This window comes from Pocillopora verrucosa, chromosome 1 (assembly GCF_036669915.1).
Source record: "Pocillopora verrucosa isolate sample1 chromosome 1, ASM3666991v2, whole genome shotgun sequence".
Lineage (NCBI taxonomy): Eukaryota > Metazoa > Cnidaria > Anthozoa > Scleractinia > Pocilloporidae > Pocillopora > Pocillopora verrucosa.
The window spans coordinates 35,021,791-35,039,725 of NC_089312.1; the positions used below are offsets into that span (position 1 = coordinate 35,021,791).

At 37.7% G+C, this 17,935-nt stretch overlaps 1 protein-coding gene across 1 annotated transcript; it reads right to left on the reverse strand.

Annotated features, from left to right (window-relative positions):
* Positions 1-298: 298 nt before the first annotated feature.
* On the reverse strand, positions 299-9,904 carry LOC131784238 (mothers against decapentaplegic homolog 3). Its single transcript, XM_059101035.2, is given in 6 exon segments — positions 299-2,769; positions 2,771-2,991; positions 3,437-3,472; positions 3,772-3,840; positions 5,820-5,954; positions 9,357-9,904. Coding segments are annotated over 6 exon segments (1,254 nt in total). The 5' UTR covers positions 9,751-9,904; the 3' UTR covers positions 299-2,370.
* Positions 9,905-17,935: the final 8,031 nt, after the last annotated feature.

A 17,935-nucleotide genomic window follows, 5' to 3' on the forward strand; every position in this document is an offset into this window, starting at 1 on the left:
AGTGGTCCTCAAAGAATGCATCCTTCAGCTACAGGGGGGGTGGGGTGGGGGGGGGGAAGGGGACTTCCCTTACCTCACTGACGCAGGTGATGCTTGAGTGGTGTCAAGAGACAGAGATACAACATTTACAAATTAAAATAGGACCATTCTTTATGTTTACCAGCTTGCTTATGCACTATACAGGTAAGAAATCGAAGCTTTAGAGCTGTTAAAAGTAAAAATTGAAATATGCGCTAGAAGTAAACATAAATTGCTGCGCAATGCAATTAGGCTCTATTAAATGGTATAGTTGGCCTCAGTAGGTGCCATCATATTTCTAATTACTATTTACAATCTAAAATAACCATCTAAAAATTCTAATTATAGTTAAAACGTCACCTTTCTCATAACCCTCAAATACTTATACAAAATTGCTTTTTAAAGACTGATGCTACAATGTTATTCTACAAGATAAGCCTAATAGGAAATGCAGGTACCATTTTCACAACAACATAATAAACAAACAAACAAACAAAAAATGATTAGAATTTTTTGAGAAATTCATGGAAAGGAGAAGAGGGCAATGTGCATGCATACAGAGTCCATGTTTTGACAAATCAGTTTCACAAAAACTTCCCTCCTAAAACAAGGTTTGTAATCCTGCACATCCTATTATCCTGTAATATTTTTGCAATGCTCGTTGTTAGATGCCTTTGATGTGCAAAGTCTCCCCTTAACTTTTTACATGCCAGTTGCAATCCGAGTATATGCCAAGTGCAAATCAATTAGTGTTGTTAAATTTCATAATTACTATGAAGGCTAAAATCTTAGTTTTAATATCATTTTAGACTGTTATGAGTATTTCCTTTCCGCACTTAAAATAAAAGGAATGACACTACTTCCAGAATTACCAGAATATGATGGGCTGTGGCATAACAGTCTGCATGCTATTCTACAATCAATAATGCAAACTCCAGGGTTGGAAACTTTATCAGCCTCACCCAGACTTTGCCATTTTCCACCAAACTATAACATACTAAGACCAGTTTTAACTGGTTGCACACACAATACTGCTTATCCATCACTAAAATCACAAGTACAAAAGGAAAAATTCACTAAATCAAAATGAGCATTAATGTGTAACTTAATTTGAAATACTTTGCACAAAACTAGTGACACAGCTGTATGTACACTACAATCAACACATACATTTACCATTTCCCCCTAGCTAGGCAAAACGCTTCCCTGATGTGTGCAGTTGATCAGCTAATTTCACAATTCCACAAATACATCGATAGAAACTGTACCATATTACTTCAAAATTTGCTGTTAAATTTTATAAGTTACGAGTTACTTATTCATATTTATTTTTGGTTTGCAGTTAAAAGGATTGAATTCCATAGACATTCACAACACTAACATGACAAATATTAATTCTAGAAAACCTATGTAGCACAAAACATAAGTAAATTTTATGTGACTCATAACTGCAAAAGATGCACCTATTTCCAATGTCAGTTCAAAAGACATCTACAGGTCTGATGGTCTTCCCCAAAAACTTTAAGTTTGTCACCTCTTGATGTTTACTTTCACAATTTCTCCCTCTCTACGCATGGTTGCAAATTCCTACATAATTTTCCTCTGTGAAAAATGAAAGGACTTTTAAATATTAGATACAACCAATAGATGAACTAAAATTCTTGTTTCTCCTTGAACACTCTGAGAAGTTGCAACCACATGGGGTGTAGTTTGATGATGTGATCTCAACCAGTGTTTCATCAAATGTTCAATTTTTTGGTTGAATGTAATTCATTTTCAATGTGTTGCTCGCATAATTGCAATTTCCTGAAAGCAGCCTCTTAACATACTAACCCCAATATAGCCCTACACATATAATTTCCATTCTTGTTCTGACCTAAATAATGTACACTTGTCTTTTTTATCAGTTGCTAGCCTTTCAAATAAGTTGCGAATGGACACTTGGTTTGGTCCTGGTATAGAGTACCATGTTCCTATAGATATCCCAAACAATCTGCAATTATAACTGTCAAGATTTCCAATGGAACTAAAAAGAAAATATAAAATAACACTGTCTGGCAACTTGCAACTGAGTATGGCTGTTTTATGTACATTTCTCCCTCTATTTGGACATCAAAGGCACATTTGTATGCAATCATTGATTTTCATAATTATATAAAATATAGTTAGTAGCATATTGCCTTTTTGATAAAGATTCAACTAAAAAGTGAGTATACAGCATTTTTGCATACGGTACAGCATACACAAAACCCAGTAATAGGTTTTGAGCATTTAATAAGCTTTAAGCCTAACTTACATCTTTAAGTATTCAATAAACATTCACACATGAAATAACACATTCTATGAAACTCATCAGGACATTGATGAACAGTGAGCAGAAGGAGAACCCATCTGTGTAAGAACTTTATCAAGCCATTGAAGGGGGCCATTGAGGTGAAGCTCAATCCAACATGGTGTACTTGTTACAGTTTGTCTGCGATACTCAGCACCCCAGCCTTTTACAAACGACATTCTGATGGTACACATACGAGTTAATGCATACACTGCCTCAAAACCTTGATTGACAGACTGTGACAATAACTGAGCAAATTCTTGATTATTAAAGATCTTTAGGTTGCATCCCGGTGGAATCTTACACACAGTGGCTGGGTGCCAGCCATACCGTTGATTACAGTTGGGGCTCTGTACAAATATACTACTGTCACTTAAACACTCAGCAAACACTTCACCACCAATGTAATAGAGGCGGACCTCCCTTCCCAATGTGTTTACGTGTCATCTCTATTTGAGGGTTGCGGTTAATATTAGACAACAATCCCAAACAGAATCTGTCACAACTAGAGGGATCAGTAAAGCCATCAACAGTAAGACTTGGTCGAGCTGCATGAAAAATTTCTCCCACTCTTGTGTTCATCTCATAATATGAAATCTGGCACCAGTATGCTGGTTCAGTGTACTGGACAGGCTGTGCATCTGGAAGACAACAGAACAACGATTAGAACATAGCTTCACAAAATACACTTGATCCATTTGCCTGTGGGTTGCAAGCTAACTTCAGATTGTTTTCCTTTTTTTCCTTCAGGAAACAAAAGATGTTTGACAGTATCAATGTTATAAAAGAAATGGTTAACATGCAGCATGCAACCATTGAGTTATGAAAGCACTTAAGAAGCTAGAGTCACTCCCTGCTACCACCTTGTGCCACTCTTACTCTTCTCTTGTGCTTAGCTGACTCCCAAGTACATCCATAACTCACTGCACACTAACCATTTCCTTATTACAATTAAGCTCTTGTTGCACACATGTTTATAAATGTATTGTTCATATAATGAATAATGACACAATAAAAAAGGGTTTACGTTAAAGCTTAGCAGTAGCCATCACATGGTGAAAGGTAACAATGAAATCTTGTTTTTACCTGCAAGGGATGGATCTGGAGATAGAGGACCTGGATCTGCAAGGAAACCAGAAAAATAGTTGCCACTGAACTCTGACTGTAAAGAATGTTTGGGAGGCTGACTAGTGAATTTCAATTTAGAATGTGGTTTACAGGCTACATTTTTTGTACACCAGTCAGAGGGGAAAACTAATGAAAAGAGAATGGGTGTGCAGATTGTTTAAGTTATTCACTTAATTTACTGAAACTACCCAAAGGATTTTCCTTGTTCATACCAAAAGCAAATCAAAATAGTGTAAAATCGCTCCTTTATCGTGACATGAATTAAGCTGTAAAAAAACTACTTGCAGTCTTACCTGTCTGCATGCTCTGTGGTTGATCTCCTGACACTGAGCACTGATCCTCTGACATATAACCTGGAGTATCTGCACAGGCAACAGAAACATACAAGTTAATCACCATGACATCAGACCATCTTTTTGCATGATACAAGTCCTTGACAGCATGATTTACCCAAAAACAACAAATTTGTGAATTTCATGTTCAGACAATAGAAAACATCTCAGAGAAAGTGACAGGGGCTTGTGGTTTGCCTAACTAACAACATTCTTTCCTGGTGTTGTTACTCAGTTTGTTTGTCGTGTTTGTTTTGACATTTGTGACGTGTGGACATCATGCACGTATACAATTCCCTCAAAACATTTCACCCTTTATGTTATAAACAAGTAATCACAAGTTCCTATGTGCAATAAAGGATTAATTTCACTTCTATTTCTAAAGTTTTCCCAAACTTAACAAGGAAAACTTTGAAAATAGAAGTGAAATTAATCCTTATTAGCCCTCAGGCCCATGTGATTACTTTTGCAAAACATGACTGAAACAATACCATTTCCCTGTAAATTGACATTTTGCTTGCTGTGATTGTTAGGGGTACTCCTAAATAATTGGCCAGCAGTTCTTAGTGTGAGCCAAGTGTCAATATAAATCTTATGAGAGGGTGTGACATGCTTCTCAACCTTCAAAAGACCAAACCTTCCACTATGATTTTGACAAAATACCATCTCTTTTAATACCAGTAATGGTAAGAGGATTCAGTGGAATCCAATTTGTTTTGTAATTGTAGAAGTGATCAACAAAATCAGACAAATGTAAAGCAGGAGTGCAATCTGTTAATTTCAAGTATAATAATAGATTGCTTTGGACACCTCAAAGTCCTGTTACCAGTTAATCAAACAATGACAAAATTTGAGAAATAATCTAGTATTGGTTATACTTATCAGGCAAAGCAACAGTAAAATCATGAAAACAGGATGCAAACGACACAACTGTCCAATGACACAGGCAAGACATGTAAACTGTCCTATTATAATGTCCAGTTACAAGCAAGGAAGACACCATCAAGGGTTTGGAGAAACCTTAACCCTTTGACTGCCTAGGAGTGACTAGCATTTAATTTCTCCTTACAATATCACCCCTGAATAACACATTAATGTCATGAGAATAAAGGAAATGATCACCAACTAAAGAAACTCTTAATTGTTTGACAAATCAGTACACAGCACATTAGTAATGTACAGAGAACAGTATGGAGAATATGAATACTGATGTTGATGTGTAACTAAATGACCTGGAAAAAAATTATTTTGCCCTCCATTTTGAGTCTCAATTCATTTTTTCAGCCCTTTAACCCCTTAGAGTAACCAGCTTCTAACTTCTCCCTACAATATCAGCCCAGAAGCAAACATTACAGTTATGAGAATTGAGGAAATGATCACCACCTAATAAAGCTCTTGATTTTTAAACAAATTCTCATTGTCAGCACTTCAAGAAATGTAAAGAAGCAGTGTAGAGAATATGCATACTGACATTAGGGTGTAAAGGGTTAAGAAATACCAAAGCAAGCCAAATGGTTCACAGCCAGGACTCCTTCTACACACCCATTCAGTGGTCTCTTATTTGTATTCTTTGGTACAATACTTCACTTTTGTACTGCCTCTTTCCACACATTGTGGGAAATTGAAGGTTTGTTTTTCGTTTTTCTTTCTTAAGGTCAATGTGTGTTCCTAGCTGGAGCAGTAGCTACAGTTTTGTATACTCCTTGTCTGTTCATTCTCATAGAGAAGAGATTAAACCCAAGCAACCTAAACATCAGGATAATGATGTTATGCCAGTGCTCCCATGTTTTTCACTCACCATGGTGAGTGAAAAACATATTTGACGACTAGAATTTCAACAAAAGTTGCAAATTGGCAACCAACAGATTACAAATAAAAAAAAAAATGAAAAAAAAGGGGGGGGGGGTGGGGGGAGGAAAGCAAAAAATGAAAAATTTATTGATCCTTGGTCAAATTATCGAATGAACAAATGCAAACAAACTGTTGTGCGACTCCCAAATTGTACCTACCAGGCAACTGGAATGGGGAGTTAGTGGGCTCTTGGGTAGGAAATGAAGTATTTTCTGGTCTGGTGTATTCTGGGAGTGCTGGACGTTCCCTGGGAACTTCAGTTGTTTGACGTGGAACAAGAACAGGTGGAAGAACTAAAAAAACAAAAGCAGTCAAATAAGTTATAAGCTACCCATTAAAATATGGTGACACTTAACGATTGAACAACCAATGTTCTTTGGCAAAAGTTACCCCTGGTTCTTGGCCTTAAAGAGAAGAACACCAAAAGGTACATATATAATACAGATTTAACTCGCCTGGATAAATTGTTCAACATGTCATTTATACCTAGTACTATTATGACGCAGCACAATGAACACAAAATCATAAAACAATTGAATGAAAGCATCATAAAAAGGCATTACCCACAGACATTTTCCCAAAATATTGATTTTCATTTTAAAGAAAAATAAAAAGATTTAAAATCTGACTTTATTCTCAAATCTTAGATCTAATTTCTGCTTAATATCAAACTTCTTGCAGTCAGAATGTATTTAGTTACCAGATATTCGACTGCAAATACATGTTACTACCTATTGGCTTTATCCATACTATGGTTTTGATAGCAAGTATTCAGATATATCATATAAGGGATTGTTAATACAAAAAAAATCATTATTTTTTTCACACTATCAACATTTGAAGATAGTGTTAATCAGAGCTGTGACTGGATCATAGAAAAGGATTGGATACTCTCAAAATCAAAGAAACCCTTGTCTCTGATCTGGAACTTAACAGATCTGACCAGGTCATGACCCATAAGGAGGTTGTTTATTCCCATTGTCCACCCACTAGAACAGATAATATCATTCATAGATTTGTTTGAACTCTGCAAAACAACTTTCCAAAGTTTCAAAGTTTTCTGTCCATAAAAAATATATTTTTAACTGTTGAACTGTTTTACAGGTGTATTTGAACAATAAAATGAATATTAAGTAAACTTTGAGGAATTTATTTGGCACTTCAGATTGATCAAAGTCACATAGTGTTACTTCCTTATTAAATGATAATGTCGACTGTGATTTAACAGGAAAATTTAATGAAACTCAACCATTCCAATGTTCACTACAGTTTGAACTGCAGCAAAGTACTGGGTAATGCTCAATGTTACAAGATTAAAGTGTTGCTACTGTTACAGAATGCACCAAACACAGCAAATAGTGCACACCTAAGCCCAATAAACAGTATTATGAAGTGTTAGCTTTGATAAACATGTTCTGCTGATAAAAGCCACACACACACACACAGAAAACCAAGTCACACCCTTGACCAATGTAAATCACTGATATGCTGATATCAGTGTTTAAGACACATAAGCATGTTAAACATTACACCAATGTGTGCTTCAAAATATAAGAGGAAAAATAAACTATTTGGACAGACACAAAGCTTTAACAACAACAAGAACTGCACACTCCTTACAAGAGAAAACAAAGAAACCATATATCTTATTTATTAATAGTATTTGACTGATCAAATAATAAAAATAAAATTCCAACGGAGAAAATGTAGAAGTTAGTATTTTACAATAGGTTAGGTTTCACTGGCAAAAAGGAAAACCAAGTTTATGAAACAACGCATGGCGATTAGCATTTTCATGATATCACGTAACAACATCACCATTGTGAAATGATTCGAACGAAACCATGAACAATAATGCAATGGAAACAGTGAAAAAGGTAAATTCTAAAATACTTGCATCTCCACGAACAACTCATTCGTTTGACAATCGTAAAAAATGATAAAGGTGAAAAATCTGCAGTTGATCATTGGCTCTATATCAGATAACAAGAGAACGTATGGAGACTCCCTTCCGGAGACAAGCCCAATTTTCTTTATTTGATTTCTCGTACAAATTGCCTCCAGAACAATGCAAAACAAAACTTGTATATACACTCTCGCTGTTTGACTTTGCATTACTACGCATCATCGACCAAAGTTTCGTATTCGTCAACGAAAAATGGTTGATAATTTCTCCTCATTAATTTAAATTGACGGAAACAGACCGAGGCACTAGCGTGGCGAATTACAAATGTATACAGAGAAATAAAATTCTTAAGTCAACAATCATTCACGACCTAAGAGCTTTAATGTGTAGGACACAGCTTATGAACTTCAATTTGGAAACATTTTAAAAATATTTGACGCGGTTCTGGGCTATTTCATTGCTTGGTCAAACGACAAACAACTGGCCGTTTGATAATGAAACACATCACAAATGAAGTCCGTAAAAAATATCCTACGACTTTCAAATAAATATAAAACTTAAGTGGGACAATGTGTCATTGAGCACTGTCAAACTACCGCTGAAAGTACTTGAAAGTTTGCCTTATAGCGAGAAGATCGAATTTTTTCTCGGCGCGAACACAAACACACGTACGTTTGTCGCACACATACCGTCGAATAACTATTCATTTGGTCGAACATCTTTCCCAAAATTCAACGATTCAAACAACAATATCTAAAGTAACATTTAATCGAGTTAGTTTAGAGGCCTTTGAGAAGCAGCAGAGAGGATTCAAACCAAACCCACGAAAAAACGGAATGAAATGAAAATCTGTATGATAGCGGCATATTTCCTTTAGCGTCCATAACGCGCTTGGAATAAATCGGCAACTGATCGTAAAGAAATTGATCAAGGTTGAGAAAAAGCCTTGGCAGCGACTGTCGGGAATAAAAACACCGAGCCTAACAACCAGTCCGCAAAAATCGCACAAAAAAAGTCCTACAACACCAGCCAGTGTCCTAGTTTTACGTTGTACTACACAATTTTACCATCCAACATGACCTCCGCAAAATCAAGGCATCTGTTTTGAAAATGGAAATTAACCGATCAGATCCGATCAAAGACTCTATCTACAAAGCAGCAATTCAATATTGGACGTCAAAAACAGCTGATAGCAAAAGGCGAAGAAAAATTAATCTAGAACGTGCACAACCTATGAGCACATTTTGCAGGTTTTTTGAACACATGTTCGTTCATTCAATAGTACGAGATACAACGGCCGATTAACGCTATGTTGGTTGACAAACCATCAGTGAAAAGGCGAAATTTGAAGTGGCCATTCGTCTAGAATCTTTTACTCGAGAGGATTGCATTTCTGCAGTCAAAAATGCACTTTTTCTTGCTAACATATCCAGCAATTATCGAACACATGGACGAAAGCGTAATTATCAAGGAAGAAACATACTCATTTTCTTCGCGACTTAGGCATTACAAGGATGTTTTAATGGCATGTTCGCTTGTCATCCCTGCTGCTTTCGAAAAGGTAAATTATAATTTTATACTTAAGTAAAACATTCAGATTTCCTGCCATCCAGAACGATCGCAGGAGACACTCGAGCAGTGTACAAAGTAATGGAACACGCGCGCTGAGATCAAAACAAAACTAGATAGACTAATTGGGACGCCGAAAGAACACAAACGAGATATTTCTACGACCCCGTAGAGCATTCTTTGCGTAAGGAATTGTGCACAACATTGATTGTAAAATTACCTGGTGTTTCTACTCGCTGATAGTGGAAAGGATTCACACAAACTTCATCTTTCTTCAAGCTAAAAGCGTATTCACACGACTCAATAGGTCGCAATTCGTGATGGCTTTGCAAGTCCGGCCAACGCCATAGTCGACAGTAAATCACATGAGGCAGACCTTTGCGATGCGAAACTTGCAAACGGCCGTCTAAACTGCGAGGTATTGTCACACATTTAGTAGGAATACCCGGGTTCGTGATCGCTCTTTCCAGCTCCTCAAGGCCTCCAGTTTTCTTCAATTTCTTTACCAAACTCTTCACTGCTTTCTCGGCCCATTTATCATCGTCGTCCGTACTTCGCTTCCAGCCCAGCAATCTCTTAACAATGGGCGGCGTAAAAGGAAGAAGCGAAGTCATATTACCAAAACACTCTGGCTAATCCAGATCTCTCTAGTTCTGTAACACGCCAGCGTTAACCCCTTAGTCTTGGAAGCAAACGTGAATCGATTCCCAATTCTCGCTTATCCTTTCTTTGCATAGGATCGAGTCCATTTCTTGACTGACAGGTGAGGCATTCTCATCAGTTTTACGTGGGAGGTACGCGAACCACTAACCAATCACAGCTCTCGTAATATTGACGTCATAGTTCTCCTGACATTGACACAAAGCTGTGGTTGATCAGAAAATAGGTGTCGTCACGTGACTAAAAATCGTTTTTCTCATTCCACAATGAAAACGAAAACTTCTGCTATTTCTATTTCATAAGGTTTTCGTCTCTCGGTAAATCTACAATGAAAACGATCAAACCAGTTTTCAACAATGTGACAAGAATTTAATGAAAGTTTTTCCCTGACCTCTACTAATAGTTCAAAATTGATTGCGCGTATAACCACAAAGTTATTTTTGTAAAAAGGCAGTAGACGACTGAGGTGCCGCCCGAGTCAAATATGGTTCGTGAGAATCAGTCAGTCACGTTGATGTTAAGTTTATTTGTTTAGAATTATTCTGTTTACAGAGAATTGACACCTATGATGACATTAAGGGTGCAATTCCTAGGCAACTTTTAATGACCTTTGGTGACTCTCGCGCTCTAAGGCGGAAACGTTTCTCCCGAGAAACCCACTTTTCATCTAATTTTGAACTAGTCTATTTACTTTAATCTTCTCATGAGCATGATTTTACGTTCTAATGGAACTGTTTGGGTGTCATCAGAAGTTGTATTTATTTCTCTGTTTCCGACGATCACCTTGCAAGGTACTTTCGTTAAGAAAAATTAACACCTATCGAACAACTATTTTGGATATCAAAGTTTGAGTTCCCATTCTGACATTTGGCGCTCCCAATTTCAGGCGCTCAATACCAGTTGATCGTGTAGTGGATGTGAGCTAAAATGAGATTTTTTTCACCAGCAAAGTGCCATTAATGATACTGCATCATATTTCTATTACAACAGAGTCTTTTAGACCTATAATTTGGAACTAACGATAACAAGGCGAAATGAAACGAGATTGTCACCCACCGGCTCTTTTTTTTCACGTAATGCAGCCCTAAATTTTGATAATGCCCAGAAATTGGCGTGCCCAATTAGTGACTCCTTTTAATAATAGGTAATTTAGTGTTAACAATTGGGTTGAAAACGTAAATTAGCCACCGTAAAGGGTAAAAAAGCTCACGTTTCGAGCGTTAGCCCTTCGTCCTTCGCTCTGACGAAGGGCTAACGCTCGAAACGTCAGCTTTTTTTACCCTTTACGGTGGCTAATTTACGTTTTCAACCCAGTTGTTAACACTAAATTACCTGCTATACTCTCTCACCGACGCAGCACCACAGTTTCTTTAGAAACTTACCCCTTTATATCCTTTTAATAATAATTGAACATCGTACATAATCACCGAAATGAAACCTGCTACACTGCGATAAATTACTTGGGTAACCCACGACAAACTAGCGTTGGTGAGAGTCCTAAGAGTCCTACCTCAGTTACGTCATCTCGTAATATCCCGGTGGCCGCTGTCCCTTTCCGTTGACGGAAATTCCTTTGAGGTAGGATAATTTCTCAAAGGGAATTTTAAACAAAATGCGAGCGGAACCCTATTTCAGCCTTCGACCTGTCACTTGTTAAGCAATGATCTCAGCGGTGATGTAACGGAAACAATTTAGGTAAAGAAGATAAGAATTTTGGAGAATGAATTGATCGACTTGCTTACATCTAAGAATTAGTCGATAAAATAATGTCATTTTGTTTCTGTTGGATTGGAGAGATTATCAAGTTCATTATCTCTTCAAGAAGCATACCGTTTACATACACTGTATACACACCCGTTTTTCAATTTGAAAATGTTCATGAAATAAATGTATCTTTTCTTTTCTCATCAAAAAGAGCCACTTGTTAATGAGAAAACTTAACGTGTATATATTTCATATATTTTTTAATTCAGATTGCAACGTTTTGGACAACGGGTGTATATATATATATATATATATATATATATATATATATATATATATATATATATCATAAAAAGTTCGAACATAACGCCCGCTGTCATTGGTTGAAAGCTAAGCTAAAGTTGTCACGCCGTCTGCCGACTATGTCCGACCTTTTCCGGGACCTCTCTCTAGCCTTTTTCGTTAATTGAAAGTGAAATTTTGGAGCAAGCGAGCCGGCAAGTAGAAACAAAAGAACCAAGCAAAGGTTCGTAAACGTGCCAGGCGCCGTAATTTACGTTATTATAAAGTGAACAGAGAATGAGAAAACGAAATGGACACGAACTACTACGAGTTTTGAAGGTTAGATTGCAAGCTTGCGTGCGATAATAAAAATCAAACACAACTAACACTTGTGTAGTGTATAAAGTTTCGAGATCAGAAACAAAACAGGAATGATGAAAGATATAGCCAAGCCGGCATAACTGTTAAAATTCATACTAATCATGACGGTGTCAAAACGACTGCGATCATGCTGAGGTCCAACGCGGCTAGCTCATCATGGCGATCTCTGGCCATCGCAGTGAAGCAAGCCTCTGAAATAACATCGGCCGCCCTCCGAGTGAGCAACTAAGAGTTTGCTCCGATATCCTTTCCGATGTGTTGAGTGGAAGACCACATCAGTAACTGCAGCAGAGTTTTACGGTGCTGTTATCCCGAGCAATCTTCACGTTCCGGTGAATTCGGCTGTCGTTCATTCATAAAACACACGCTTAGAAGAGTTTGTTTTCCAATTATCATATGAAAAACTTTCGTGTTTTTATAAGCCACAATTCGGCCGGATTTCACTGAATATTTCACTTACAGATTCTGTGTAAGGGCCGATAAGTTGTTAATTTAAACAAATTTTCTGTCATCACCGAAGTACAACAAGTGCGGATGATTTGTTGCGACTCGACAAATTTTAGCCGAAGCGGACAAATCTTCGAACGCACCGCCGACAAAATTTGTCCCAGGTAGAAAGTGGAAAAAGTCGTTCAGATTAACAAAATTGTGGTTATCTTGTCAATCATTTGTCAAAACAACTTTTAGCGGTATAAATTTAGCATCTCGGTTGTTTCTCGCGCGTGTTGCGAAATTTCATTTAAAATTTTCACAACAAACAAAATAAATCCCTATGATTGGAACTTAAATCCAATGGCACACTATGCCCGTCATCCTCATGAACAGCCCAACTCTGTAAGAAGCTGGAACGTCCCACCTTTCGACGACCAGTTTGGTCATCAATATGCAACCGAGAGAATTTACGAGAGCGGAGCAATATTCCAGTCACTGTCACGTTTTCCTTCCGACGAAGTAGAAGAGATTGCTGAAAAAAAATTGAGAATATTATAATGAAATACGATATTGAAAGTGTTTACAGAATTAGACGACTTTAACCACAGTCAATGCGGATACAGCAAACGGGACAATCGTCACGACAAAATTTGTCAAAGGATTTTGTCACGGACAATAGCAATTACGGAATCACGGAAAATAGCAATTTTGTCTGTTAGCGGACGGCTCTTAGAGACTACAAAAACTTAAGGTAAAAGTGCTCAATTCGACCTGCCGAGCTCTCGAGTTTGCAAACTATTACAGAATGTAAACTTTGATAGTTTGACCTCTTTTGACAGCTTTAGTCTTGCACAACCAATCAGATTATTTCATGGGGAATTAAACGGCTTCTTTATTAAAAAACAAATAGAGAAGCCTTGACTGTGCGCTCTCTCTCTCTCTCTCTCTCTCTCTCTCTCTCTCTCTATATATATATACATATATATATATATATATACATATATATATATATATATATATATATATATATACATATATATATATATACATGCATTCATATATTTTATAATATTTCAAAATTTTAGATTACGTATTTGAATCAATTGTTCATTATTTGGTTCTTTTTTCATAATTATTATAATATTTTAATAATGATGTCAGATTATGGCGTAGCCCCATAATTATACAAAATAGTAGTAACCCAGCAAGCCGAAAAAATTTGGTTGTACGACCGTACGACTGTACAAGATGCTACTTTTAACATGCGTGGTCAACTGTACCGCGGGCACGCCAACGCCACGGCTTTGCCCAGTCGTCCAGTGGTCAGTGCACTGGGCTCCGAGTCGGACGACCTGGGTTCTAGTCCTGGCTGAGGCAAGGCGTTGTACCCTTGAGACGTCCGGGGGGAAAAAAAATGCGAGCTCCGCTTTTAGGCTTGGCTAAATCTATATATTAACAATAATTTTTGATTGTGTATTTTACTCAATAGATGACTATAAACTTCATTATCCCATAGCTTCTAGGTTTACCAATAAATACCGTAACAGGTAGGTGAAGTTTCAACTCGATCCAAGTAAATCAGCCAAACAGAGCTTATCCCGGTTTCCATAACATAAACTGAAACGAATAGAAGTATTATCAATTATTCCGATCTCCCTTGGGATACCATCTTCCTTGGTAATATAGAGACAGGTCAGAGACGATGAAATCAAAAATACATCTTAAACTTACCGGTTGCAGTAAGTGTTTCACTGATACATCTGAACTCTGACATTAAAAATTTGAACTTAAGTAAGCTACGGAGAGACGCATTCATTAAAATGTCACTCAACTATGATAAAATCCCCGACATCATGTGCTGAACTTATCGTCGGACCATTGAACTTGGAGTAGTATTGTGAATATAAAAGTGATCTTCGCAGTAATGAACACTATTTGAGCAGTAGTGAAAATAAGGCCTGAAAAAAAATCAGACCTGCGTGGGATTTGAACCCATGACCTCTGCCGGATACCGGTACAGTGCTCTACCAACTGAGCTATCTACAAGCCAACTGGGAACTGGTCATCGTTTTGGTTCCAAATGAACCCGTGAAGTAATGAGTAAATGACTGGTTCCAAATAAACCTGGGAAGTAATGAACAAATGACTTTATTTTCACCGACTGCTCAAGTAATGTTCATTACAGCGAAGATCGCCTCCATATTCACGCCTTTATCCGCAGTTCACATATATGACTTTCATATATTCACTAACATTTATCCATTACTTTACGGGTTTAGTCAGTTAGAACCAACATACTGACAAGCTCCCAGTTGGCTTTTTAGCTCAGTTGGTAAAAGCACTGCACCGGTATCGCAAAGATCATGGGTTCAAATCCCGTACAGGCCTGAATTTTTTTCAGGCCTTATTTTCACTACCTGCTCAAGTAGTGTACATTATTGCGAAGATCGCTTTCATATTCACGTCTTTATCCGCAGCTCACGTATATGATTTTCATATATTCACAGTCATAGAGTAGTATCGGTGACCGTGGTGAGTTTTCGTTAGCCGAGCCGGAGGTTATTTGCGAGAACTACGTCCGTTCTCTTGGTTTACCTTATTGAGCCGAGATTTCGTGAACTTATTGATTAAGCCGCGCGTGGTACGACAAGTGTTTAATTGTTGTTGATGTTGCTGTTTTTGTTGATAATGCAGTGGTTCAGACTATTGCTTCTCTCTTTGAAATACCGGTGATCTGACTGATGATTGTCCCTAATCTCACGTTGTGCTCTTAGTCATCAGTTGACTATCATCGGCAACGGAACTGTCGCCAGACCACAGGCGGCCCAAGCTCCAGCTGTGAGAAGTAAGAGTCATCATGAGAGAAGCGCTTCTCCTATGTACGTAATAAACCTACAAATGGATAACTTGCTTAAATGGGTTCCTTTCAACATCGTAAGTGGTCAGATAACAAGCGATGCAATGTGGAAGTAAGGTGAGGTATAGTGAGGTATAGTGAGAATTTGACTGTGTTTGTTTTATTCCTAAAAGTGGTCGTAAATATTCCCATACAAACTGATATAATTTCGCCATGACTCTTACTTCGCAGGATGATCATCTCACAGCTGGAGCTTGGGCCGCCTGTGTACCAATCAGGAAGAAAAAGAGGACTGTATCATTCAGAAGTTTCAAAAACGCTCCTTTATATAAAGGAGCGTTTGTACCCCTTGATATAAAGGAGTACAAGATAATTGAGTTGATCTGAACTATAAATTGTTATGACGGACTCAGAACATTTTACATTCTTCTAAAAATCTACAGTGCGTTTTTTTTTTTCCCAACTCCAGGAAAAATTTTTCCAAATGATAAAATCTGCGGGACTCTGCCTCACTCGATATGGCATCTCCGTATCATCTTCTCTTGAATTTGAAAACATGCGCTCATGTGCACATTTTCAATTCATCGTAGATAAAAGTAGCCTGACGATAAAAGGGAGCGAATTGGTAAACGTTGTTAACGCGTTTATTGGCGAAAGAGTGGAAAAACCGAGCGAGGTGTGGGTCGGATCATGCAATGCGACCCGACCCAAGCCTCTCTCGTTTTCCCTCGATCTGCCGTTACGACGGCGCCGTTAGCAACAACAAGGATGAAAGTTATGAACCATAACCACATGCAGTGCTGTGGCTTCTGATCCAAGTTCTTCACTCTGCAAGTCACTGTATATGTTTTCTGTTGCTCTACGTTCACCGCCTGTCCTGTCCAAAAATTTACAAAGATTCAAAGCAATTCTGCAGTATTGCACTACGCTTCTTGTATACTGAATCACATAATAAATAAATCACATAAACAGGCGAATAAGCGCGCGTGCATTCCGAGAACATGGGATTGTTTCTCAATCAATGGACCAGGTAAAGGTAAAGGAGGTAAAATTATGATTAGCTCTTGAACGAGCACGGCCTATATTTTTTAATTGCACAATTTTGCTGTTTAAATTATCCCCTTTCAGAAGCCCATTACTTGAGTGATGGGCTCCTGCTCCTTTATATTTGAGAAATTAAACATTTTCTGAATAAATTGACAAGTCATAATTTCTGGGAAAATTGCGCACCCAGCAAGATCAAATTGCTTGCTGGTAAGCTGGGAGTGAGACTGGGTTCCCAGTCTCTCGCTTTTCAGTTCCCTATCAGGTGTGAGCTTCAAAACACCGCTGATAAGAACTCCATGAGAGTGACTGGGTTAGCCGTCCCAAATCCATGATTCCGGCTGCGAACTTGTAGTTACTCTTGTGTACGTGGTAGGCGAAAAATCTTGAATCTTCTCGCATAAGGTTTGTTGCTCGGAAGGAAAGTTTCAATTCAACAAAGGAAAACTTAACTTTTTGATTAAAGAAAACCATCAATCTTTTCGTGCAAAAAGAATTTGCTGACGCTGATAAACTGGAAACGAATACATTAGTGTTAGGATAACTTTGATATGAAATTTACTCATTAAATTGATAATTAAATTTATGATGATTGTTGTCATCCTCGTGATCATTACTATGATTAGTATCACCATTAGCATCATACTTATCATTATTTATAATTATTATTAAGATTAGTATCATTAATTCGGTCTGTTACTTCACATGGAAAAATAGCGACGTTTGATTAAACACGAAATTCGAGTTCGAATTGCAATACAGCGAGTAGACAGGTCAGTTTGAAGGTTTTTTTCATTTACCAGGAATTACTTACTAATGAGTGTAGGATGGGAAAAGATTCGTGCAATGACTTCGGAGTTAAAATAAAAGTAAAATTTGGTTTAATGTCCCGTGCCATTTTGCAACCCAATACCTCGGAGGGCTTTGTGTAGGGTTATTGAATCAAATCCGTTTGTTATTTCAGTACAGTCAAATTCAATTAATTTCATGAACTTTTTTTTTCTTTTTTTTCCCGCTAATACCGAGTTGCAAAGGTTGGCAATTTTTATCATATTATCGTTATTCTTCTTTATAGCTTTGTCAATAAATTGTATTCGATACGGTTTTCTGAATGAAGAGTACAGCAAGTAGCAAGGAGTTAAACGCGCGCTTTAAATCAGAGCTAGAAGGTGCAGGGGAGTGGGGGGGGGGGGTGTCAACTATGCCATTGTATCCACTGATAATCAGCGCTTACCCAGAGCCCCTAAAGATGACAGATGACGTGGGGAGATTTATACCGAATAGCTAACGGTTTAGGCTGCACACCTCAAAAGGCCGGACTACTATGATACTTGTTCGCAGGATCCTCGTTTCTTTAAGATGACAATGAGTGGCTCTGAAGACGAGTGGGTTTAAGAAGGCAACACATTCTTGGATTACCTGAGATCTAAAGTAATCCA